General features: G+C 40.5%; 1 protein-coding gene across 1 annotated transcript in view; it reads right to left on the bottom strand.

The window, feature by feature from the left end:
* Positions 1–27341, bottom strand: part of SCIN (scinderin) — a 77925-nt gene that overhangs the window by 18751 nt on the left and 31833 nt on the right. The window contains exons 5-8 of the mRNA XM_066239699.1: positions 9704–9796; positions 6847–6979; positions 5564–5652; positions 3438–3653 (exon numbers count right to left, since the gene is read on the bottom strand). Of these exons, the coding sequence (XP_066095796.1) occupies positions 3438–3653; positions 5564–5652; positions 6847–6979; positions 9704–9796 (531 nt within the window). The remainder of the gene's footprint in view (positions 1–3437; positions 3654–5563; positions 5653–6846; positions 6980–9703; positions 9797–27341) is intronic.

The following is a 27341-nucleotide window of genomic DNA, read 5'->3' as shown; positions in this document are numbered from 1 at the left end:
AAATAATAGGATACTCTGGTGGAATATACTCAGCTCAGAAACATAGCTCTTAACTTATGTAAACTTTTTCATCAATTGGGAGATAATTTTTTTAAATTACTTTTCCTCCTGCACTTAAAGGTATGACACTATTGTTTTTCTCAGGCAAGAGTGACAGATGTGACCAAAACAGGCAGAACCAGGTTTTTTTTTAAATTAAATTTATTGGGGTGACATTAGTTAATGAAATGATATGAATGTGCCTATGAGTTTTTGTTTGTCTTGTTTTTAGAACCAGTTTGGTTTCTAATCCCTCATCCTTATCACAGATTAAAAATACTCCAAGTCTGAGAGATGAGAGCTATAGATGAAAAGCGACAGTAACATATGAGTGAGAGACTGCCAGGCACTGTGCGCGCACGCACGCACGCACGCACACGCGCACATGGGACCTCCTGCCCGGGTCCTGGGGAGGGCTGGGTAGGAACATGGAGACAGCAGGTGGAGAGGAGAGGAGAGGGACAGTGCTTTCAGAGAGGAGCCTTCCCACGCCATCCTGCTGAGCAGAGGAGAAAGGGCAGCAAGGCCTGACTACACCCAAGGGCCAGTCCTTGGATTTCAGTAGCCCAGGTGGCACAGGAGGACATCTCAGAGACGCTGTGACCTGACACGGGGCTGCAGCTGGGACACAGCTGGTGCGGAGGAGCCATCTGTATAGGGACCTCCCGCTGTGCCAAGCTCCGGAGAAGGACGTCTGAGCAGGAGACAGACCCAGACCCAGAAGTTGTTACCCTTCTGACAATGGCCGTGAAGGGCATTTCTCCCTTTGCAGTCCCCACAGCGCTGCGCGGCTTGGATTCCCACTACAAGTCCCTGAAAGGACAAAAACGGTATCCTAAATCTCCTCACTATGTATGTGGTTGAAGCACTGTATAAAAAGATAAAATAGGCCCTGGCCGGTTGGCTCAGCGGTAGAGCGTCGGCCTGGCATGCGGGGGACCTGGGTTCGATTCCCGGCCAGGGCACATAGGAGAAGCGCCCATTTGCTTCTCCACCCCTCCCCCTCTTCTTTCTCTCTGTCTCTCTCTTCCCCTCCCGCAGCCAAGGCTCCATTGGAGCAAAGATGGCCCGGGCGCTGGGGATGGCTCCTTGGCCTCTGCCCCAGGTGCTAGAGTGGCTCTGGTCGCAGCAGAGCGACGCCCCAGAGGGGCAGAGCATCGCCCCCTGGTGGACAGAGCGTCGCCCCTGGTGGGCGTGCCGGGTGGATCCCGGTGGGGCGCATGCGGGAGTCTGTCTGACTGTCTCTCCCGGTTTCCAGCTTCAGAAAAATACAAAAAAAAAAAAAAAAAAAAAAAGATAAAATATTCAATTCCTGCCCTCAAGGAAATAAAAACAAATCCAGGAGGAGAAATGTGTAAGCAAATGAATAATTCTGAGGTACTTACATAATAAGGTCTATGAAAACTGTTACTTATGGTTTGAGCACAGAGAAAGACCATTTCATTGTGGAGGGAAGCTTCTTGGAAGACTGAAGCTTACGACTTAACTGAGTTACAAAGCAGGAGTGGAAACATTACTCAGATGGTGGAGGAAAAGAACCATCCAGGCACTGGAAGCGTGAGGGGGAAAGGACAGCAAGGATCAAATTATAGAAGGTCCGACTAAGATGGACGTTCTCAGGAACACTGTATGAACCATTAAAATGTTAGAACAGGAAGTGACATCACCCAGTCCTCGTGAAGTTAGATGACTCAATAGTGCATTGAGTGTGAAGATTTGAGTTAGGAAAAATTATTAGGGTTGTTATAAACCCTAATAATTGATTTTTGTGAAAACAATTAACAAATAATCAATGAGCTCAATTTGAATGCTCTAAAAATACCTGTGATTTTAGCACATAATGAAGTGGTTCTCAAAGTGTATGCCAGGGCACACTGGTGCGTCCTAGATTTCCAGGTGCGCCCTATGGTATTCCAGAGAAATATGTGCCTGTTGGGGACCAAAATACCAACAGGGTTTTTGGAGTTTAGATTTTTGGGGCACAGAGGTGTGGGGAATTGGCTGTAAGCTGACAGTCTACCCAACCCCGCACCTCACTTGCCTGATTAGGTTGCAAAAGACTGTTAAGCTGTGGTGCTGGATTGTTTACACTACCCTCTACGTTCCCCAGAAAGCCTGGAGGCAAGTTTCTTCTATCCTTTGTTTGGTGTAAAGTTAAGATGATATGTATGGTGGGGGTTTTCTGCACTCAACACAAGAGTAAAAAGAGAGGAATTCTTCAATGTATTGATGAGGAAATGAGAGTTTGCCTTTCAAATATACGCCCAAATATTGAAGAAATCACTAGGACACATCAGGCTCATGTTTCTCATAAACACAAGAATGAAAAAGCTTAATACATTCGCACCGGGACCTGCCGAATTTACTAAATCTTACTAAAATGTCTGGGATACGGAAGAACCCAGGTTCGAGACCCTGAGGTCGCCACCTTGAGTGCAGGCTCAACTGGTCTGAGCAAAAGCTCACCAGCTTGGACCCAAGGTCGCTGGCTCAAGCAAGGGGTTACTCCATCTGCTGAAGGCCTGTGGTCAAGGAACATATGAGAAAGCAATCAATGAACAACTAAGGTGTCACAACGAAAAACTGATGATTGATGCTTTTCATCTCTCTCCATTCCTGTCTGTCTGTCCCTATCTATCCCTCTCTCTGACTCTCTCTCTGTCTCTGAAAAAAAACAAGAATATATATATAAAAAAATAACTTTGTTGTTTTTTTAATTTTTTAACCCCTCTTTTTTTATGAATTCTAAAAAGCGTAACACAAAATGCAACATAAAAATGTTTTTCAATGTCAGAATAATTTTGTCGTATTTATTTTGTTTAATTACCATAAAAGCACACTTGGACTTTATTTTTTATTTAATATTTGACTTAATTATTATAACATATTTCTCAAAATTTTGTATATGGTGCACCTACAATTATTTATAGGATTTTAAATGCACCCCGACTTCAAAAAGTTTGAGAACCACTGACATAATGTAAGTCCAATTTGCTCTTGTGAATGCCTCTAAGGTGCGAGGGAAGGACAAAATGATGATAGTCGGTACATTCAGGGCAACACACCTGTCTGGACAACCCCAGTTCTAAGAGCAGAAGCAGGTCTGATCCAAGAAACAAGATGGTGGGGGGATTCCATGTCAGATCTCCAAGATAACTAGGTGATCTTGCACAAATCACTTAGCTACATGGAATCTCAACATGTACTTATAAAATAGAATCAAAGGTCAGACAACATCTCTTTCAGCTTTAAGTTCTCGGAGTTAATATATAGTCTTGGATCATCTTTATTAATAAGTAAAATTCACATTTTACCAAGTTTGTATTTTCCTGACGTTATACTGCCATATATACTGGCATAAACAGGCTGATATGAACAAACAAACACAAGATGAGCACCTGCACTTTGCCAGAACCATCATCCACCATATTGTGCTGGGCTGCCATTTGCGGAGAGCTGTGTAACTTTGAGGCATCAAATGGGATTTGTTTTATTCGCGCCACTTTCTCTGTGACGTATACTTTCCCGAAGCCATCACTCTGATCTTTATCTCTCCAGTCCTTAAAGAACTGCTTGAAGATTGGGGTTTCGCCTCCTTCTGGAAGGACTTGAATCTAAAATTAAAAAAAAAATTAACAATTATAAACTGACAAAATAAGAGACTGGAAAAACATTCATCTAGTAGTGAAGAAAAAACTAGGGAAATGAACAGACTGTCCAGGTTTTTGCGATGACAGATGCAAACTTAGGAGCCGGGGTCCTTAAATGGCTGCAAAAGGAAAGGTTATCAAATACAAGGCTAAAACCATCTGACACTGCTTTGTTCTTATAATGGAACTGCCACTGAATTTGGATGTTTGTGGTAAGAACAGAGTGTTTTCATATCTTATCATGGCAGTTAAATAAGTTTGTTTTTCGTTAAATATTATTTTAAAAATTTACTCATTTTATAGAGGAGAGAGAGAGAGAGAGAGAGAGAGAGAGAGAAAGGGGGGAGGAGCAGGAAGCATCAACTCCCATACATGCTCTGACCAGACAAGTGCAGGGTTTTGAACCAGCGACCTCAGTGTTCCCAGGTCGACGCTTCATCCACTGCACTACCAACAGGTCAGGCATAAGTTTGTTTTTCTCAGTTAGGTTCACAAGAGGTCTGAGACCCGGAAGAAATGATCTCATGGTGTTACTTGTGCCAGGGCATAAAAATGAAGATAAAAGATGAAGCTGGGAGATGCAGAGAGGAAGAGGAAGTAGCTAGTGTCTACGCTGATCCTGATAAAGCCAAAGAGTATCTAGTCCATGTCTGCATAGCATGCCCTAAGGCAGTGGTCCCCAAACTATGGCCTGCGGGCCGCATGTGGCCCCCTGAGGCCATTTATCCAGCCCCCACTGCACTTCTGGAAGGGGCACCTCTTTCATTGATGGTCAGTGAGAGGAGCATAGTTCCCATTAAAATACTGGTCAGTTTGTTGATTTAAATTTACTTGTTCTTTATTTTAAATACTGTATTTATTTCAGTTTTGTCTTTTTACTTTAAAATAAGATATGTGCAGTGTGCATAGGGATTTGTTCATAGTTTTTTTTATAGTCCGGCCCTCCAACGGTCTGAGGCACAGTGAACTGGCCCCCTGTGAAAAAAGTTAGGGGACCCCTGCCCTAAGGAATAATTGGGAAGTGCTCTCACTTAATTCAACTGCAGTGGGCTATTCTGACTTGAAGATTGTGGAGGAAACAGATGAACTCTTATATTCATTGCGTAGCCCCGTGGAAGATTTCTTCCCCAGTTTCTGCAAAATTCCATCCTCCACACCAGTAATTTTCAAACTATTTCATCTCATGGTACACATAAACCAATTATTGAAATTCTGTGGTACAACAAAAAATGTATTATACTTTTTGTCTTAAAGAAATCTGACAAAAAATTAAGTATAATTTTTTTTTTTTTTTTGGGAGTTTGTAATTTTTTTTTTTTTATTTATTTATTCATTTTAGAGAGGAGGGGGGAGATAGATAGAGAGAGAGAGAGATTGAGAGAGAGAGAGAGAGAGAGAGAAGGGGGAGGAGCAGGAAGCATCAACTCCCATATGTGCCTTGACCAGGCAAGCCCAGGGTTTTGAACCGGCAACCTCAGTGTTTCTAGGTTGACGCTTTATCCACTGCGCCACCACAGGTCAGGCAAATTAAGTATAATTTTGGTTCATTCACACCAGACAGCTACTATTGTGTGGGTTGTCATTTTTTTAATCTTTTATTTGACAATCTAAGGGAAAAGATGTCAATGCCCCTGACTAAATAGTCAGGTTGCGTGTTTTAAAAATTCTTGCAGTACACTGGTTGAAAATGGCTGCTCCATACAGATAGGTTTCTAGGGACATGTGACACGCCATTGCACACACTCCTATAAAGAACGACTTCACACTCCTACATGACTTTAAACCAAATTATTTCATGAGTTTTGTGGAGACATCATGAGGTCCCAAGTTTTAAGTTTGTGGGTTTTTTCTCGCCAGTTCATTTCCATACATACTTGGGTTTTGGTGGAATAGTTCATTTGCTCTAGGAATTGCTCAGCTGTCTTCATTGCAGCCTTTCTTTCCCGGGGATTAGCATCTTTACCTGAATTACAAGGTAAATTAAAGAGAGACAGGATTTTAGCAAGGGAAGATATTATACGATCAAGTAACACTTGTGTATAAAAATAAACATAATTATTCAATTTATAAATAATATAGAAAATGTCAAAAATTTCTAGGAAATTAAATATATCCAATGTAGTAATGAACACTACACATAAAAAAGATTCTCTTTATAGTGTCCAAATGTGATTTGAGCCCCATCATTCCTGACAAATGAGACTAGTAGAAAAAAAATGTGGCTTCGATGTCCACATTTTATATGAGCTATTAACAGATCAAGTATCAGAAAGGCAGGGGTTTTTTGTTTTTTAAAATTTATTTAATTTTTTAAAGAAAAAACCCCTCAGCGGTAGAGCTTCGGCCTAGCGTGCGGAGGACCCGGGTTCGATTCCCGGCCAGGGCACACAGGAGAAGCGCCCATTTGCTTCTCCACCCCTCCGCTGCGCTTTCCTCTCTGTCTCTCTCTTCCCCTCCCACAGCCAAGGCTCCATTGGAGCAGAGATGGCCCGGGCGCTGGGCATGGCTCTGTGGCCTCTGCCTCAGGCGCTAGAGTGGCTCTGGTCGCAATATGGCGACGCCCAGGATGGGCAGAGCATCGCCCCCTGGGGGGCAGAGCACCGCCCCTGGTGGGCGTGCCGGGTGGATCCCGGTCGGGCGCATGCGGGAGTCTGTCTGACTGTCTCTCCCTGTTTCCAGCTTCAGAAAAATGAAAAAAAAAAAAAAAAAAAAAAAAAAAAAAAAGAAAAAACCCCACAGAGACAGAGAGAGAGTCAGAGAGAGGGATAGATAGGGACAGACAGGAACAGAGAGAGATGAGAAGCATCAATCATCAGTTTTTCGTTGCGACACCTTAGTTGTTCATTGATTGCTTTCTCATATGTGCCTTGACCATGAGGCTACAGCAGACTGAGTGACCCCTTGCTTAAGCCAGTGACCTTGGGCTTAAGCTGGTGAACTTTGCTCAAACCGGATGAGCCTGCGCTCAAGCTGGCGACCTTGGGGTCTCCAACCTGGGTCCTCCGCATCCCAGACTGATGCTCCATCCACTGTGCCACCTCCCAGTCAGGCGGCAGGGTTTTTTTAAATTAAAAAAAAAAAAAGATGTTTTCTTTATCCTGATGAAAAAATATCTATAAATCTGAGGTGTAGCAACAAAGTCAAAAGCATCTTTTACCTTTCCACACAAAAATTTTTTTTGCAGCACCATGGTCCAAAATAAAGCATTCTTCTGAACGCAGCATTGCCATGGAGAAGGGGTTCTCTTCTGCCACCACAGTCACCCGCATGGATCCGCTGGCATCTGAAACCTAATGTAGAAGCTATGAGCTCATGTGGCGATGATAAACATGTTCTAGAATTAGATTACGGTAATAATTGCACAACACTGTAAATGTAATAAAAACTACTGACTTGTACACTCTAAGTGGGTGACCTTGACGGTAGTAAATTATATCTCAAGAAAGTCATTTCAAAGAAAACAAATAAAATAAAAATTCATGAGCTCAACTCTGTGTACCCTAAAAAACCTTTCTAAAAGTTCTTTGGGATGAAAGAAGTACTAATAAAAAGTTAAGTTTTTCAACACTGTGTCTAAAATATCCGAAAGTAACAGTGATGATAATAATGGCTAAGGTTTGTTGAGATTCTCATATATGTATCAGGCACCATGCTGTGAACTTTACATGATTGCTTCTTTATTTTCATAGCAATCTTTTTATATAATTAACAATCTTACAGTCATTGTGCACACACAGAAGCTGACGTTTAAATATTCAATCAGTTGGCCTTGGCCAAGTTAGCTCAGTTGAAGAGCGTCATTCCAAAGCACCAAGGTTGCAGGTTCAATCCCTGATCAAGGCACATATGGGACGCAACCAATAAATGCACAACTAAGCCATACAACAAATGAATGCTTCCCTCTCTCTTCCTCTCTCTTTAGCTCTCCCCCCTTCCTCTCTTGTCTCTCTAAATAAATCAATCAATAAAAAAATTCCATCAGTCAACATTTACTGAGTGCCTGCCATATGCCAGGTATTGTGCAAAGGAAGGCATTGCTATATTACAGCTTATCTTTATAGATTTTTTCCCCCCAGTAAACACCCTGTAACTTAAGTAAATTTCTTTTGTCACAAATTATTTTTTTATCTAGATCCTTGAAGTTTGGAAATGACAATAAAACATTTTCTTTTTAAGTTAGAGCTGGACTTAAAAACTTAAAAGTGAGGCCCTGGCCGGTGGCTCAGCGGTAGAGCGTCGGCCTGGCGTGAGGGGGATCCGGGTTCCATTCCCGGCCAGGGCACATAGGAGAAGCGCCCATTTGCTTCTCCACCCCCCCCTCCTTCCTCTCTGTCTCTCTCTTCCCCTCCCGCAGCCAAGGCTCCATTGGAGCAAAGATGGCCCGGGCGCTGGGGATGGCTCCTTGGCCTCTGCCCCAGGCACTAGAGTGGCTCTGGTCGCGGCAGAGTGACGCCCCGGAGGGGCAGAGCATCGCCCTCTGGTGGGCAGAGCGTCGCCCCTGGTGGGCGTGCCGGGTAGATCCCGGTCGGGCACATGCGGGAGTCTGTCTGACTGTCTCTCCCCATTTCCAGCTTCAGAAAAATACAAAAAAACAAAACAAAACAAAAGAAAAAACCCAAAAAACAAAACTTAAAAGTGATATTAATGCTCAGGTTAGAATTTACTGGTTTTCAGAGGTCATTTTGCAGGCTACAATATAATCACCTGGGTACCTTATAAACATTAAGATTCCAGGGCCCTCCCTAGCTCAGGGGTGGAGTTTTGCAGCACTGTGGTGCGGCCTAAATTCTGTATGTTTACAAACTGCCCGTAGGTGACTCTGTTCCCTGCTCTGTTCAGCAATCCCAACTTAAAGTATTTCCAAGCGGACTTTCTACTTAGATGTAAGCAATACATGACGGATGCACTAGAAAAAGCGAGGATTCGGGATTAACATGTTCACATTGTGAAACAGTTCTTCAGTCCATAACACTGTTCAAGAAAGAGAATGGTTTTACTTGATGATGTGACATAAAAGATAATTGTTCAGCTGTTGAAAATGAGTTTTAGAAACTATAATAAAAAAAAATAATAAGCAGCCATGAATTGTTTAGATATTTCTGCGTGGCTTATATTAAAATTATCGGTATATTAAACAGAAGAGGTACCCACATTTTCCTTTGCCATCTAGGAAGGAAACAGTCCTCTTCCCCTTTACAAAGTGGATGTTATGCTGCACAAATCAGTAACCTAATGTTCATTTAAAATCAGTAGTTCTGAGCCAGAAGGTTACTTAAAGAATAGCAAATGTAACTCTCCCTTATAACAGATGAGAAAATGATTCAGTTCTGGAAGAGATGACAGTCTGCTCCAAATCATATGCTTAGGGCGTTACAAGGGAAGGGAACATTCAAATGACTTCATCTGAGCAGTCTCTTCAACCAGTACATTTTGTGGCTTTTCTTACCCTTACCAACAATAAAGTAATTAAAATTATAGAGTTGGCAGGAACTGAGAAATCTAATGTAATCTCTCTATCTCTTTTCCAGAGAAGAAAACTAAGACTCAGAATGGTCACATCTTGCCCAAAGTCACCCAGGCAGTCATTCACTGCAGAGGTGACACAGACCAAGTCTGCCAGTCCTGAGGACAGAGCTGGTTTTACCCTGTGGGCCTCCAGCTGTTTGATTTGTTAGCTTTGCCTCCTGTAACAAAGAGAAGAACCTTCACTATGGCTAAACAGGACATTTAAAATAAGGTGAAGAGTTTATAAGAACAAACTTTCAAAATACTTTTACTCCATGAAGGAAACATTTTATTGAACGTAATATATCAAAGCACATTGTTGAAAACTAGTAAATCAACAATGTGCAATTTTATTTTGTCAGCAGTATGTTCTCTTGTTTTTAACTAAAATAACAAAAAGCTAAAAAGAGGAATTTTAATAATTACATTGAAACAGACAACAAATTTTTACCTACACAGGACTCCCCACTATGGCCAGTCCAACATAAGAACTCTAAGGGTGAACTCACCATATAGAGTTTAGCCATTTTCCTGTTCATCATGTCTGCTACGGTGTCGTCATACTCATCTCCGTCCCTGAGCGCTGGCTTTTTCCCTAAAACCTGGAAAAAAGTGAACAGATAAAAAATAAAGACCTCCCATTAAAGAATGCAGAATTGGGCCCTGGCCGGTTGGCTCAGCGGTAGAGCGTCGGCCTGGTATGCGGGAGATCCGGGTTCGATTCCCGGCCAGGGCACATAGGAGAAGCACCCATTTGCTTCTCCACCCCCCCTCCTTCCTCTCCGTCTCTCTCTTCCCCTCCCGCAGCCAAGGCTCCATTGGAGCAAAGATGGCCCGGGCGCTGGGGATGGCTCCTTGGCCTCTGCCCCAGGCGCTAGAGTGGCTCTGGTCGCGGCAAAGCGACGCCCCGGAGGGGCAGAGCATCGTCCCCTGGTGGGCAGAGCATCGCCCCTGGTGGGCGTGCCGGGTGGATCCCGGTGGGGTGCATGAGGGAGTCTGTCTGACTGTCCCTCCCTGTTTCCAGCTTCAGAAAAAATACAAAAAAAAAAAAAAATGCAGAATTGAAAAAAAAAAAAAAAAAGGAAACTGTGTTACAGTTCTAAAGACATAGGTTATAAAATATTTTCAATTAAAATGACCTGGCTCAAACACTTTTCAACAATATACTACATTGGCCTTTTGCCACGGGTCAAATCAATCCATGGCATTAAGTAAACAAGCTCTGAGTTTGCTAGTGGTGGAAACTTTTAAGAAAGTAAAATCTCAAATGTATAAGCTTAGGTATCCATATTATTGAACACTAGCAGGAATTAATTTACGTATGAGTTCTAAGGTTAGCTCTGCAGCAGAATGTTTCTTCAAGAAGCAGAGGTCACAGAAGACAATCTACAGGTTTAATTAATTTATTATTACAAAGACTTGAATCAAAATCACTATTTGAATGTAAGGTACTATTAGCATTATTGACATATGATAGGCTAGATAAAGAGCAAGTTCTTGATGAGCATATTATGCTTCGTCTTCTACTCTATCCTTGGCATCTAGACTCTGCGTAGGGCACAGTAGATGCTCAGTAAGCAAGTCATTTAGTAGAAACTACGCTTGCATCTGCTTTGAATTTCTGTATATTCAAATCACAAAAACAGCCCATTAAGCACCTAAATTAACTTAATACAAATATCATAGACTGTTAAGGACAGAAATGAAATGTAAATTTATTCTAAATAATGTGATATTTAGGTCCTGGCCGGTTGGCTCAGCAGTAGAGCGTCGGCCTGGCGTGCGGGGGACCCGGGTTAGATTCCCGGCCAGGGCACACAGGAGAGGCGCCCATTTGCTTCTCCACCCCCCCCCTCCTTCCTCTCTGTCTCTCTCTTCCCCTCCCGCAGCCGAGGCTCCATTGGAGCAAAGATGGCCCGGGCGCTGGGGATGGCTCCTTGGCCTCTGCCCCAGGCGCTAGAGTGGCTCTGGTGGCGGCAGAGAGACGCCCCTGAGGGGCAGAGCATCGCCCTCTGGTGGGCAGAGCGTCGCCCCTGGTGGGCGTGCCGGGTGGATCCCGGTCAGGCGCATGCAGGAGTCTGTCTCTCCCCGTTTCCAGCTTCGGAAAAAATACAAAAATAAATAAATAAATAAATAAAATAATAATGTGATATTTATAACAGATATAAATTTGTTTAGAACATGCATAAAGGTATTCACTTAAACAAATATTTAATATACAATGAAATTCCTTACATCATGTGTTTTATACTCCATAGTCCTTACAATATGTTGTGTGAAATACAGGCTGCTGAATGTCAGACAATACAAATGTATATAAATTCTAATCCTTACAGAAATGCAGGCACAGTCTTGAATTTGGAAATACATTAAAGAACTGATTTCCTCCTGGAACAAGCCTATCTTCTTGTTTATACAATAATCAGTAAAATGCTTGAATTATTATACAACCTAAGTTATTATAATATGGTCTTTCTTTTATGCTAAAAGTAGGATCAAGACAAAAAATTAAAGGACTTACAACCAAAAGCTTTAAAAAATGTTTTATTTTGGTAGATGTATGTATATCTTTGAAGAGCAGTGACAGGTGTCCTGATACACCCTTTTGTAACTGTATTCCCACCAAAGAGATGGAGTCTGGATCAACACTCTGGGTTAAGCACATGGCCAATGCTGGTAAGTCTCTCCCTCAGGAGGCCTAGGAAGTCTGAGATTTGGGGCACCTTCTAACTGTTAATTTCTAGGCAGTAGTTCTCCTATTAGCCAGAGATAGCCTCTCAAAGGACTGTAGCACAGTTGGGGATTGACCCCAAGGGATTTCACAGAAACAGGCTGACCTCAAGGGGTAGAGAGTTACTATTAGGTATCCCTAAGGGTCATTTTAAAGTTCAGTTCAACAACTAAGTATTTACCAAAAACCTTAATGGGGTAACAAACGAGTTTCTACCATCTTGCCTTGCTCTTGGGAACTTTACATCCTGCCTAGAAAGAGGAAAATTAAATAAGCTCATTTTATCAACTACGCGATACAGTTCGATCTTTGAAATAAACTGTAAATACAGCTTTCCTTTGGTCTCCACAGGTAGGAGAATGCTTACGTTTAACACACTCGTATAAGGCCTCTCAAGTAATCAGCATTTGGCTCATGTAATCCTTTGTGTGGGAAATAACATATTTTGACAATTTAAAAAGGAAGAGAAACAGAGAAGCCTTATCTGAGGATGTTCCTTAAACATTTCATCTGCTGCTCTAGCCAAGACCTGTCACTCAAGTGTGGAGCCCCACTTTCCATTGATGATTTTCTAGAAGTTTCCACTTGAAAGTATCACCGTCCTCTGACATGCTCCAAACTGAACTGGTCTTTCCACAAAACTGCCCATTCTCAGCTCACCGTTTGTCAGTTACTCCAGTCCCCTGTCCACCTGAACAGAAAACCATGTGGACAGCGGGGAATCCTTGCTGTCCTCCACTTTCAATCTCCTACCCAGTTAGTGACTAAATTCTACTTTTTTATGATAATGTTTGGAATCTGATTTCTTTCTACTCCTTTAATCCCCACCCGTGTAAAGTACCCCATCCTACTACTCATGGGTTATACCTACCGTTGTCAACTCCCTCCTGCCTCAGTCTCCCCTCATCTTTTTATCCAGAGTGTCACCCTGGACACGGACTGTAAAGTTCCTTATTTCACTTCACTCCTATCGCTCAAGAATATGACTCTAAATCAAGATATACCTGGAGCAGTGGTTCTTAAAGGTTAATGTTCAAACAACAGCTGGGTAACTTGATAAAACACAGATTGCTAACTGCCAGCTATTAGTAATAGGTTGGGGTGACTGAGCTCAGATCATTCTGAATCAAATGCCTCTCTGGACAGAGCAAAACTCCTCTGTGTGGGTTCCAAAGCCCCCCAGAGGCTGGCTGTCACGCACCCTGCATTAACTCCCAGCATCTCTACCCAACACCGTCTCTAACCCGACTGACATTTTCGGTGTTCCTTATGGGAGCCTGCACTTTCCTTCCCCAGGGCCGTACCTAATGCTGCATGAAGCGCAACTGAACAATTATTGTTTGGTTGGTTCAGCTAATTATAAGCAGCACGATAATTGTTACCGCTTACTGAATGTCTACTATGAGTCCCACACTGCATCTGGAGCTTCAGACACCATGTGTTCTTTCACTGTTATGAGTCCCCAGGAAGGTCACAGACACTCAAAGAGGTGAAGTGATTGTTTCACAGAACTGCTGAATGTTGAGGATGAGATTCTGGTAAAGGTCCCTTTCATGCCATTTCCGTAACTTTTAGAACAATCGGTTGTGTACTTCCCTAAATCAAGGGAATCTGAGCTAGTCTTTGAAATGAACAGAAAGATTCTTTTTTTGTATTGTTTTAAATTTTCAATTACAGTTTAGAGTCAGTATTCTTCTATTAGTTTCAAGTGTACAGCATCATGGTTAGGCAATCATATACTTTACAGAGTGTTCCCCCGATGTTTCCTGGAACCACCTGGTCCCATACATAGTTATTACATTGTTGTTGACTATATTCTCTATGCTGTAATTTACATCCCAACGACTGTTTCGTAATTTTGACCCTTCTGGTGATCTGATGCTATAGAGGTCTGTCTGCACTTTTTCTTTCCTTTGAGTTAATTTCTAACTCAGTAGAGGTTTGATAGAAGCAAATGATTTTGTCCAAAGAGATTCACAATTTCTGTCTGGTAGAGATGAAACTAATTTCTGCACGGTGGTTGAAGCCAGCTTTGCATTTATTAGAAAATTCATCTTAACACTCATTGTCCCCTACATCTGTCTGTTCTTTGAATTCTTCTTTGAACTCATTATAATTTCTTATTAGTTCTCTTATGAATGAATGACTTAAATAAAGTCTTTCCCGTGGGTCATTTTGTATTTGTATGAGATTCATGATTTTTACTTCTTTGAAAATTACCCTTGGCTTCAGAAGTAACAATAATAAAAAGAAAGCGATACTTGAAATCTAGTGTCCCTCTTTTCTAAACCACATGTATGGGAACCTGTTCATATATTTAACTGCCTGTATTAGCATTACATACATACATTAGGCTAACACTTTTTAAGAGGCATTCTGTGCCATGGCAGGCACTTTTTAAATCTTATTTAACAAAGGCTTACTTTGTACCAGACACCATTGTAAGCATTTTACATTTATCAAGTGATTCCATGCTCACAACCACCCTCAGAACATCCTCATAACAACCCTATAAATTGGTACTTATCATTATCCCATTTTATGCCAGAAAAAAGACAGGCTAAGGCACCTGCTCAAGGGCATGCAGCTAATAAGCGACAAAGTCAGGATTAGAACCCTGGTTCCAGAGTGTGTGTACCCAGCTAATAGGCTGTGCTGGTCTTGTAGGTGCTTGAAAAGGGCTTTACTTAATAGTTGAGGCCTTGGCCCTGGAGGTGAAGTATACATGGCTTCATCGCAGAGGTTGTACAGGAACCACTGTGAGTTCTCCCATCCTGGATAGAACAACACCAGCAAATACACTGTGCAGCACACATAATCTGTTCACTGCAGTTCTAGTATTCTGCCGTCCTCTTCACATGGCTATTTGCATCTTTCTCCAAATCCTCTCTTTCTATTCCCCTTTCTTCTTGTTGGTTCTGCCCATCTTGTGGGCATTAAAGGCGGAGAAAGGAAAGTTCTTTTATTACATCAGAGTGCTGTGTGAGTAAATAGTCCTTAAAAGAAATGAGTGTTCAACAAACACAAAAGAGCTACCAAAGAATGTAAAATGAAACAATAATGTTTCTTTATCTATAAAACTTCAATGGTTAAGAGAATATGGATTATACCCAATGTTGGCAAAGATCCAGAATTCTACTAGGCAGTTTCCTAGTGAGCAGAAACATTATTGCAAGTGATTAGCAGTAGGTAACAGAGACCTTAAAAGCATGCTAATTATCTAATCCAATAATTCTATCTAGCAGTTTATTCTAAGCAAATGATTAAAATATAGGCAAAGAATTAATAAATGTTCATCACAACATTTTATAGAATTTAAAAATGCAAATTGTCTAAATGCCCATCATAGAAGCAATTGATTAAATAAATCAGGCTATATCCACATAATATAAAACTACATAGATATTAAAATGTTATTAAAATTATGTGATAATCTGGAAAATGTTCATAATATTTTAAGTAAAAGTTTAGGTTGCAAAGCCTTATCTATAAAATTTCTTGTAAAAGCACAGAGATATGTATATTAAAACAAAATTTAGAAAGAATTTGGTTATTTTTTTCTCAAAGGTGAAAAGTGAGATATTTTTTCTCTATATCGCTCTATATTTTGTAAAATTTCAACAAAAAACATATATTTTTCTTTAATAAATACCATCCTCCGTGTCTTGTGTTTTTTTCTATATGACCTATTGTGCTATTTCTTTAAATTCTTTTTAAAATTTTTTATTTATTGATTTTAGAGAGAGAGAAAGGAGAGAGAGAGAAACATCAATCTATTGTTCCATTCATTTATGCATTCCTTGGTTAATTCTTATATGTGCCCTTAACAAGGATTAAACCCACAACCTTGGCATATTGGGTCAACTCTCTAAACAACTGAGCTACCTGGCCTAGGCCTGTGCTGTTTATTTTAAAACTTACGATGCTCTATGTATAAATTTGTTTTCTTAGAAGGAAGGATCAGGCAGTTAAGGAAAACTTTGCTGTACCCTCATAATTACTAGTTAATTTTCACCTTTGCATCTGTCTTTTAAAAAAAATTATTTTGAACCTTTAAACCAACCGAGTTATTTTGGCTATGAAATCCCAACAGTTATAATCTTGCTTGTTCAAGAGGAGTTTTTCCTCAACTCTTTACAGAAAAGTCAAGACACTTGGAAATCTTACAGTCAAGTATTTGAAGTGGATAATAGGAACAGAGAGGATAATACATGGCCTAGACCAGTGGTCCCCAACCTTTTTTGGGCCACGGACCAGTTTAATGTCAGAAAATATTTTCACGGACCAGCCTTTAGGGTGGGATGGATAAATGCACAAAATAAAATTATGCGACCGGTGTAAAAACTGTGGTATTTTTAAATATAATTGTCAAACTTACGAGACAAGCATCAAGAGTGAGTTTTAGACAGATGTAACAAAGGGAATCTGGTCATTTTTAAAAAATAAAACATCATTCAGACTTAAATGTAAATAAAACGGAAATAATATAAGTTATTTATTCTTTCTCTGTGGACCGGTACCAAATGGCGCATGGACCGGTACTGGTCCGTGGCCCGGAGGCTGGGGACCACTGGCCTAGACTAGAGGAAGGACAGTATACAACCCAAAACTTGAGGTTTCTTTGAATAAATACGTCCTAAGTTGGTGCAAATCCAAAAAGCACTAAACATAGAGGCTCTTCTGTGCTTCTCAACTCCGAGTTCATTTTGACACGTTAGGAAAAGGATGCTGAGAGCCGTGAAGAGTTTTGCCTTCTGTCCCAGTCCCCGCAGTACTAGAGCAAGGCTGTAGACCCAGGCCCCCCAGCCACCACTGCTCTCTGTGGAACACAGACATCACCCTCTTCTCACCTACATCGCTTTAGTGTAAACTCTGCTTCTACTTTCACTGAAAACAAAGTAAGCTCTCAGGGTCTGCAAGCTAACACTTTAATCACTCAGTAATTCTTGTGCCTTATTTCCTTTCCCTAACTGGAAAAAAAAAAAAAACAACCAATAGTTTCCAAGCATATGGTGAATAGAAATAAACTGTAAAAGGGAAGAATTAGCCTTGCTAAGGTGTATCTACTTGCTTTAAGGCAAGTAAACATTTGCCAATAGGGAAGGGAAAATATTTGCTAACAGAGACAAAAGGACAGGCAATTCTGCAGAAAGCTGTGACCTCACTTAGCCGGCTCCACCTAAGGTGCATATGCGATCCCAACACCTGCTCTCCTGTTCTCCCAGACATGCACTTCCCTGCCTCTAAAACATCTCCATCTCTCTATTCATAGATCAAGTAGAAGCTAATCTAACATATCAAATAGTGGGTAAAGGCATTTTAGACTGAGAGAAACCATGTGAAATATATATTTAGATATAGGATCAGGTGAATTGGAAGTCTGCAAGAGAGACTTGGCTATTTAATTATCTGGGCCAGGGCTGTCCAATAGAATTTTCTCTAACTGAAGTATTTCACAGCAACATTGTCCACTATAATAGCTATCCAATATGGCGTCAAGTCCTAAAAGCATTTAATTTTCTCTAACTCAGGGGTCTCAAACTCGCGGCCCACCGAACAATTTTGTGCGGCCCGCAGACTAATCCACGAAGTTCAAAATATTTTGGATAAAATTAAGTAAGCCTAGGGGCCTACTTGTATTTTTCATTTCTCTCGCATCCTAGCTAGATATTAGCTTAGTTAACAGCAGTTGTGATGCGAACTACAGTTTCTGGTCGTTTTGTGACACTGAGTAAACTGCATGTACGATTGTGCTTGTTGTACTGATTTTTTTTTGTTTTCAACTGCAGTGAGAAAAGTGTTGCATAACAGTTGCCTTTTGTAGACCTATTGCAGCCCGCCGAACGGCTGTGATCTTGCTCTGCGGCCCACATGCTGAGTTGAGTTTGAGATCCTAACTGAAGTATTTCACAGAGACATTGTCCACTATAATAGCTATCCAAGATGGCGTCAAGTCCTAAAAGCATTTAACCTAGAGGGTCTCCTGTGCTTCTACTACAGGTAGCTGGTGAGTACTTGAACTGTGGCCAGCATGACGAAATAATTAAATTTTAAATTTTATATAAATTTAATTAATTTTAATCAAAATTCAGCCATGTAAATCTCCCAAATGCTAGTTGACCATTTAGCTCAGGGAATATGGCAGCCTTGGGGAACTCACCTTGACACAGGTCTGGTCCTCAGTTTACCATAATATCAACCCACTAGAGACTAGATTCAGAGGGTACAGCTCATAAGAAAGTTAACTCATAAATCATTCTTATGTGGGAAGCTACTTCACAAGTTACTATTATATGGAAAACTAACTTTCAAGTTACTATAACATGAATATAGCCAGAATGCCAACTTATTCAACTGGAGCAGTTGTTCCCTTTGGCTGCATACTGGAACCATCTGGGGAGTAAAGAGTACAAAAGTCTGGATCCGAGCCCAATATTCTGACTGAAGCGTGGCATTGTATTTTTGAAAAGCCCCCTGGGCCTGGTTCAGCGATGAATTCAAGGGTTTAGTGGTATCAGCTCTGTTTTAACCGAGTTCATCTGAACCATCAGGACAGGTCTACCAAGCATTTCTGATGTCCACGTAGCTTCTTAGTGAACTTCTGCCCTGGACTATTCATCATTGTCTGGAGGTCTGGAAGTGGCCCTGGAGCAAATCGGGTAAAGATTTGAGGCCATCTGCCTTTTCTGGGGTTCATGAAACCTTTTTCTGTAAAACCTCATACCCGTTTGAACGTTTCTACCCAATCAGTGTTGGAACGACACCTCCATTTGCCTTTGAGATTCCTAATTTCTGTACTTCACAATAAGCATCCCCCCTCATCTTTTTGAAAATCCTTTCATTTGATGTGAAGCGGTCTGCGCTGGATGGACCCACTACTAAGTGACTCTGACCTTGTTCCCACATTTAAAATGATATAGCAATTAATTCCACTCACAATTTCTTAGTATATGTGCTACCGAGGTGAGCATCCACTCACAATTATTATGATGATTAAGTGAAATAATGTATGTGAAGAGATCATCTCTGTACCCGGAACATGGTGAAAACTCAACAGAAGTTGGATCCTGCATCTTGAGTCAAATCCTACTTTGGTCAAAGTGTCATTCTGTCCTCCTGAGATGCCCCTGCATTTCACTGTTCTAGTTCTTTGCCTGATGATTATACCATTAAACTTCTTGTCCCACCTCATTAACTTACACTTACTTATTACTTGTTCATGTCTTGATCTAACATGATTAAATTATCTGTATGTCTTGATAGTGTACCCTTGTCAAAACCTTACATTTTAGATTTAAAACTACAAGTTGAAGACAATCTATATATACTTCTTCAAGCAAAGCCTAGCGACAAGTCAGCAGGAATTAGTTAATGCTGAGAAGGAAGAATAAGGTGTAGTAATCTTTTCCCTCCTTTCAAGTTTCTCTACAATAACCTTGGTGGATAATGTCATTAGTCCTTGACCTGATCTTCTCATGCATTTTCAATCATATTGCCCCATTTAATGTTGTACATATGCCGTTATTTTGGTGAGGCAGGATATATCAGTCATGCAAGATTAGGCAGTGTCTGTGAGTCATTGTCAGTATGAGGAAGGTCCGGGGCTATCCTGGTTGAGTTATCTGTGGTTCCTGCCCTCAGCAAACAGACTGGCACTGCCAGGATGCTCACTAGGTTTCACCCGTCCCTGCTGAATCCCAGAGCAGACAGAGGCTACTGAAGCAGCCTGCAAACAAACTTCTAAGGTTCCTTCCACACTTAGTGAGAAAGCTTAACATGATCTACCAGTTACTACAGACAAGGCCAGGTAGGAGAAGTGGCAAGACACATTTCATTTCTTTTAACCTCAGATACATAAAGACAGGCTGTTGTAAGGGTCCTGAAGTCAGAGATGTTTAGAGGGTACCAGGTGCACGGAAGACCCGCCCTCCTCCTTGCAAGGTTGGCTCCCCGCCTGCACGCTCCTGGGCTTCTTCGCTAAGTCACTTATTGCTTATTTTCACCAACTTTAAAGGTCACCGGAGGAAAAACTACTTTAGGTTGGATGAGGGGAAGAATGGAGAAGAAAAAAACTGCTCTTGTTTCTCCAGCTACTTCCGTTGAGGCCAACAGGAAGACAAACAGCTACGCAGAGCATGCCTTTCATGAGAAGATGGGCTAAACCTCTAGAAGCATTTTCTTGTTGCCTCTCCTCACCATAAACACATACACACATTTATACTATCTATCTCTTCCTATCGCTGTAGGGGAGGGAAATGAACTTGATTTACACATCATGTTTGTTTTATTTTATTTTATTTTAAATCTTGTTTTTTTCTTTTTTTCTTTATTCATTTTTAGAGAGGAGAGAAAGAGGGAGAGAGAGAGAGACAGAGAGAGAGAAGGGGAGAGGAGCTGGAAGCATCAACTCCATATGTGCCTTGACCAGGCAAGCCCAGGGTTTCAATCCACTGACCTCAGCATTTCCAGGTCGACGCATTATCCACTGTGCCACCACAGGTCAGGCTACACATCATGTTTAAACAAATTAGACTAAATTTTATGACAAGAGAGTTGTGAAAATTTCTTCTGTATTTCTGTAATTCAGAAAGTTTCCAAGTACGAAAATTTAATTGAGCAAACTCAAAATGGCTTTTATATACTCTAGAGCAGGGGTCTCAAACTCGCGGCCCGCCCACCAATTTTGTGCGGCCCGCAGACTAATCAAACTTCGTGGATTAGTCTGCGGGCCAGTCTGCGGGCCGCACAAAATTGGTGGGCGGGCCGCATGCGGCCCACGGGCCCGAGTTTGAGACCCCTGCTCTAGAGTACTTGAAAGATATCTGCATATCCTTTGTACTTACATGAAAAGAATGTATTTTCTGTAGTCAATATTAATGTGTAACATGTATGGTGCCCATTGGGGTGGTAAATCAGGGGAGGGAGACTCTTATAAAGTATATGATTGTCTATTCACTACGCTGTGCACCTGAAACCAATATAAAATAATATTAAAAGTCAACTATAATTGAAAAATTAAAGTGAAAATAAAAAGGAATGTAATGTCTTTCCAAGAAAATGTCTACCCAGTTACCCTACCCAATGCCTCCATGATGATTGCTAGAAGGTTGAATGCTCACAATAAGAGATATAAAACAAAGGGTCAAGCTGGTCCACTGGGCACAGACATTATGCTGCTAAAGTTATTAGTTATGAATGGTTGGCAAAATTTTGGAAGTTATAAAATAACTTCATAGCAGATGTGACTGCATGTCTAGTTAGATTTAAGATTGCACGCTCTGGAGTGAAGACTGCCTGGATGTGAGTCACAGATCAACTGCTCCCATTCCTACTTGGGGCAGTTGCGTCATCTCTCTAGGACTTAACTTTTCTGCATCTGTAAAGTGAGGGCGGACAGCTGCTGTTGGTGCTCTGCCCATCTCCCCTCGGTCCACCACAGGGCTCGCCTGCAGAGGATTTCTTAATGGTCAAAGCCTTCCACTTTATGTCTGATGGTGTTATCTGGCACCAAGCTCCACTGTGTCCACAGGTTCTGGTAGTTAACACCGGGGAGCACCCCTCAACCGATGAGGGATGGGAGTTACTGGCAAAGTCCTGCAGCCACTTCAGCCTGCAGTGGGCAGATTCTGAAGTATGTTCCATACAGCTTCTCAGAGGGTCCCTCCGGGACTATGTCCCAGTGGCTTGAAGTAAATAACTTAACAAACCACTGCCTCATTTGACTCCTGCTTCCAAGATCATCTCCCAGATAACAGCCTGCCTCAAGTTCCTGTCTCAGAGCTGACTTCTGGAAGAATACAAACCAAGATAGGGAATGATAACTGTATCCACTTTGTGAGGCTGTTGTAAGAATTAAATTAGCTTGTCTTTAAAAAGCCCATAGATGAATGCCAGCCACAGGGTCAGCACTGGATATCTGCCATGCTAGTGCTGGTTGTTACGCCCTCTGAAGCAAATAAAATCCATGAAAAATAGTTATTTAGATTATGGGACTTCTGTGGCAATGACATTATGCCATCACCTAGCAAGGCTGCTCCCTAACGGTGAATATCACAGCGACAGATACTCAATTGTAACACATTCCCATTCGCTTCGAAACAAATTTTCATCAGCATCTCTGTCTTTTCCACATGTACTCTATCAGGCTTCATTGAGTTTTATTTTCTTTAGTTAGCTTTATTAGTTGCCAGCATTTACTGAAATAGAGCACTGATAGTTGGTTTCTCAGTTATGCCTGGCATAGGACTTTACTTCCCAGTTTGTGTGACTTTTTGTTCTTTGCATACACATACTAATATATTTTCTTTAACAGTTTGTTAGTATCTTGTTCTTGATTAACAGACAGTTATGGAATATCCGGGATTCAGGATTTTCTACTGGTTTATTTACAGAGAGAATACCCTATTTACATGAACAAACTGCTTTCCTGACAGTCACATTAAATTCCTTTTTGTAAATAATAAATGTACGTGTGTGTGAGTGTGTGTGTGTGTGTGTGTGCGTGTGCTCATGCACGCACATCCAAAGCAACGTAAAGTCGTGATGCACAAGATACCCTTACAAACATAATGGTGAGTCTAATAGCAATAACACCGGTTCTTCATTTGCCTGAGTACTACTAATATAACCTTGTCCCACCACAGTGTGACTCTTGGCTCTGAGAAAAATAGGACTTCAGAGCACCATCCAGATGGCCTTGATTTTAGGGAGTTCTTTCCAATATGTGAACACGTTTCCAATCCTGATATTAAACAAATATGAATTATGTAACAAATTCTAAAGAATTGTGAGTTTCTGACTCTTGAAGAGTCGACCTTTTAATATCTGGGCTGGCTAATTCTTAGAACAAGACATATAAGTAAATTGATATAAAATGAATATTACTGTTAACTATTATTATGTATTTTAAAAACTAATTTATAAAATGAATGTCAAAGAATGGTGAATCACTGAATTGTAGTAATCTGGCCCTTTGATATCTGAATTTGGCTAATTTTTAATATAAGGATAAGAATTCACCTAAATTGCTGAAAAAAACTATAGACTTAATGTTAGGTTTTTAAAAATTATATATTATCACTGATATTATAACAAACACAAGGGGCAATATAAATAGATTAGAAACTTGCCATTCTAGTTTAATATTTATATTAGTTTATCAACTCAGATGTAGATTTTGTGGGGGCAAAGATCCATCCTTCCATACTGTCCATCTGTCCTAGAATTGCATTAACCTATTTATACTGTTCGCTCACTCCAGCTGCAAAGTAAAGGAAAAAGTATCTCATTCAGAAATGATTGCCAAGTGTGGTATTAATTTGGACTGATCATACAAGAGTGACACCTTATCAGTAAGGTCACAGTCTTCATTTTGAACTTTGGTGTGAAGGAGTGAAAGGCTATTTGAAATGTTATTATTTTATTACAGCATATGGTTAACTCTACTGTTTGTAGTTCGCCAGCCTGCTGGAAACTACCAGTGCTACATGGAAAAACTGCTCAAGACACAAACTGTTGTCAAGAGAAGAGGGAGAGGCAGTCAAGAGAGACTAACCAAGCCCTGGCCAGTTGGCTCAGCAGTAGAGCGTCGGCCTGGCATGTGGAAGTCCGGGGTTCAATTCCCGGCCAGGGCACACAGGAGAGGCACCCATCTGCTTCTCCACCCCTCCCCCTCTCCTTCCTCTCTGTCTCTCTCTTCCCCTCCCTCAGCCAAGGCTCCAATGGAGCAAAGTTGGCCCGGGCGCTGAGGATGGCTCCATGGCCTCTGCCTCAGGCACTAGAGTGGCTCTGGTTGCAACAGAGCAACGCCCCAGATAGGCAGAGCATCGCCCCCTGGTGTACATGCCAGGTGGATCCCGGTCAGGCACATGCGGGAGTCTGTCTAACTGCCTCCCCATTTCCAACTTCAGAAAAATACAAAAAAAAAAAAGAAGAAAAAAAAAGAGAGACCAACCTCCTGAATCTCCTTTTCCCTGAGCTTTTATTGATTAGAAGGTAACAGTATTGCAGGGGAGGGGCAATCATAAACCTCTAGGTTTAGGCTAATTTCCTAAAGTCCATTCACAAGTATTCCTTTGTGTTTTGCACAAAGGTCACTCACTCACAGTTTCTTGGTGTTTGCATCCAAGAAACCTGCCTCCTTGTGTCTGCAGCAGGGATCACATTCACATTACCATTCACTCAGGGCTTTTGAACTTAAGTTCCCTAATTCAAGTTATAGAAGGTCCAAGATCAGAGAAGTGATTCCCTACACTGTTAATATATTTCTTAGCTTTCTTCAGAATATTTCAACTTCCCCCATTTGATAAATTGGTAAGGAACAAAATGAGTAACTGGATTAAATACCAGAAATCCAAACAAAAGATTCACTAAAATAACACATATATGGTGCCTTGAATATTACCTGGCACATAATAAGCTGTCAATAAATGGCAGATATAAACATGCAGAGCAAGTATAGGGCTCTTGAAAGCATTATACCCTCATATCAGGTGCTACTTCACACTAAGATTCTTTAGATTTTGGGTGAATGCTAACTATCACTGCCTTAAAACAAAATGAAGAAAATCTTACCTTTTGCGATAGCATGGATGGACCTGGAGATTATTATGCTGAGTGAAGTAAGCCAGGCAGAGAAAGACAAATATCATATGAGCTCACTTATATGTGGAATCTAATGAACAAACTGAACTGAGGAATGGAATAGAGGCAGAGGTGGGGTCACAGGGAGCAGAGGGACAGCTGTTAGAGGGAAGGGGGATGAGGGGATGAGATCAGAAAAGGTAAAGGGATTAGTGATATTATATATACATAACACATAGATACAGATAACAGGACAGGAAATCCCAAAGGGAAGGGGGGATGAAGCTAGGGAGAGAGGGGCAAAGGAGGTATAAAGGGGGACACAGGGGTGGGGGGTGAGGGTGTTATAATTACTGAGTGGGTCACTTGAATCCATGTTAACATAATAAATTAAAATTAATAAAAATTAAATAAATATATATGTATTGAATGGTAAAGACGGTGAAGAGAAAACCAGAACAGAGTAGGATGTGGCTTTAGTTACAAGCTTTAGTTAATTCCATTTACTGAATTATCTTCATATTTAGTCATATGAGCTTTCAGAGGTTACTAAAGACACAGATAAGCAGCTGACCACATGTCCTGTTTCGCCAGATGGCCTTGTTGATACATGTCTCTGTGTCCTGTCTGGTTAGTGCCTGTAATACCCTCCAAAGTGCTTTGGTTTGAAAGAAAAATTTATGATCCTACTAAAGATAAACCATATTAAAATTCTAAGGAAAGAATAGTGTGCTCAATAAACAGCGGAATATCTCAAAATAATGATCAATTTTTTAAAAAATTCTCAGAAAAAATATTTTTCAATATTTTCAGTGTTGAGCACACTAATGTGTTAGAAAGATATGTTCCAAAATTTCAGCATTGACCATGGAGTAATGATAATAGGGTCATCTAATTGTTTGAAAAGTTTTCGATTTCAAGCCATTACTAATCATCATAATTAAACTTTCAAAAAATTTTAAGATAAATAATTTTAGAAGATTCACATTAAAAATGATAACTTAAAGTTAATTTTAAAAGATATTTCAAAAGATTTTTAGAATCTGTCTTTAGCAATTAGTTTCAGAAAAGGAAAATAGCATTTCATTATCTTAAATAAGATAACCTTTTATGTGTGTGCTATGGACCAGTTTGATTACTTTAAAGTCTGTAAGTCCCTTCTAAGACAAATATTTTTTAAATGTGTAAAACAAAATACAAACATTACAGTGGAAACCAATTTTATTGAAATACAACTATTAAAATATCAAACTATATTTTAAAACAAATGTGATAGAAAATACATGGGTTTCTTCATTAACCCATTAAATAATATTATTGAACAGCATGTCTAATAACTACCGTTATTACCAAGTATGACTATAAATGATATTTTGAGGTTATCTGCAGTAACAGTAATGACACCTGGAAAGTCACAGGTACTGCACATGTTACTTTGGCTTGTTGACTAAATTCACAATTACAAGATTAGTGAAAATGAAGTTGAGATTTTTTTCCAACCCATGTTCATGACCTCTTTGAAGTCTATAATTAGAGATAGGCACAACATTAAGAAAGCCCAAACAGTCTAGTTTATCAAAGGTACATATTGCATTCATCAAAAACTACTAAAAGCTGTGATCAGGCTACAAAACAATTATAGGTGGGACATAAAAATGAGACTCAGAGACATGGACAAGAGTGTGGGGGTTACGGGGTGGGGGGGAGGATAGAGAGGGGGTTGGGGGAGGGGAGGGGCACAAAGAAAACCAGTTAGAAGGTGATGGAAGACAATTGGACTTTGGGTGATGGAAATGCAGCATAATCAAATGTCAAAATAACCTAGAGATCTTTTCTCTGAACATATGTACCCTGATTTATCAATGTCACCCCATTAAAATTAATTAAAAAAATAAAAATTTTTTTTTAAAAAGCAGGAAAATTAAAAAAAAAAGACAGTCACCTGACCTGTGGTGGTGAAGTGGATAGAGCATGGACCTAGAATGCTGCCCAGTCAAGGCACATATCAGAAACAATCAATGTACAACTAAAGTGAAGCAACCATGAGTTGATGCTTCTTGCCTTCTCTTTCTACCTCCTCTCTAAAAATCAATAAATAAAAATCTGTAAAAAAAAAAAGAAGAAAACAACAACAACATTTATAAAACAAAAATCCCACTGAATGCTTTTTCAGAAAAAAAAAATGAAGGCTCTCTCTGAAAATTCAGTTCACTGTTTGAGTGAGAGCTGTCAAATAGAACGCAGAATATACTGAGTGTATTGAATGGAAACTAAGTAGGCGTTTTCTAAGATTATTTTAAAAACCAAAGAATAAAAATCCCCTAAAATAGAGACATGCATTTTACATTAAGCAGTATGTCCCCTATCCCTACCATTAATATTTTATAATTAAAGTTATATTTTACACATACTTTTCTTCAGATTTGCATGTTCTTATTTTAATGTTATAATATATTAATTGGAGGTTTAAGCTGTTCTTTCTCAGAACTTTGGGTGGAATTCAATAAGCAAGAACACCAAATATATATATATTGGTGTTATTATACACACACACACACACACACACAAACACACAATTAAGGCCCTCAGCATCAGTGGCTTTATTTCCTGGAACAGACTACAAATGACTGAAATTAAACACAGACATTGCCCAAGAGACAAGATAGAATCATCACAGGTCATTGAACAAAAAGTGACAATAGCAGTCACTTATCTAACCCCTCACTTTACACAAGACCGGAAACAAGAGGGTAGGGGACTTGCTTGGGACCCGAGATGACCATGAAAAAGCTTAGTTTAAGAGGTAATGTAACATTCTGTCCACCATGTACTCT

The sequence above is a fragment of the Saccopteryx bilineata genome, chromosome 7 (assembly GCF_036850765.1).
Source record: "Saccopteryx bilineata isolate mSacBil1 chromosome 7, mSacBil1_pri_phased_curated, whole genome shotgun sequence".
NCBI classification, from domain to species: Eukaryota; Metazoa; Chordata; class Mammalia; order Chiroptera; family Emballonuridae; genus Saccopteryx; species Saccopteryx bilineata.
Note: the sequence above shows the minus strand (reverse complement) of the source record. Positions and strands in the feature narration are given on the sequence as shown.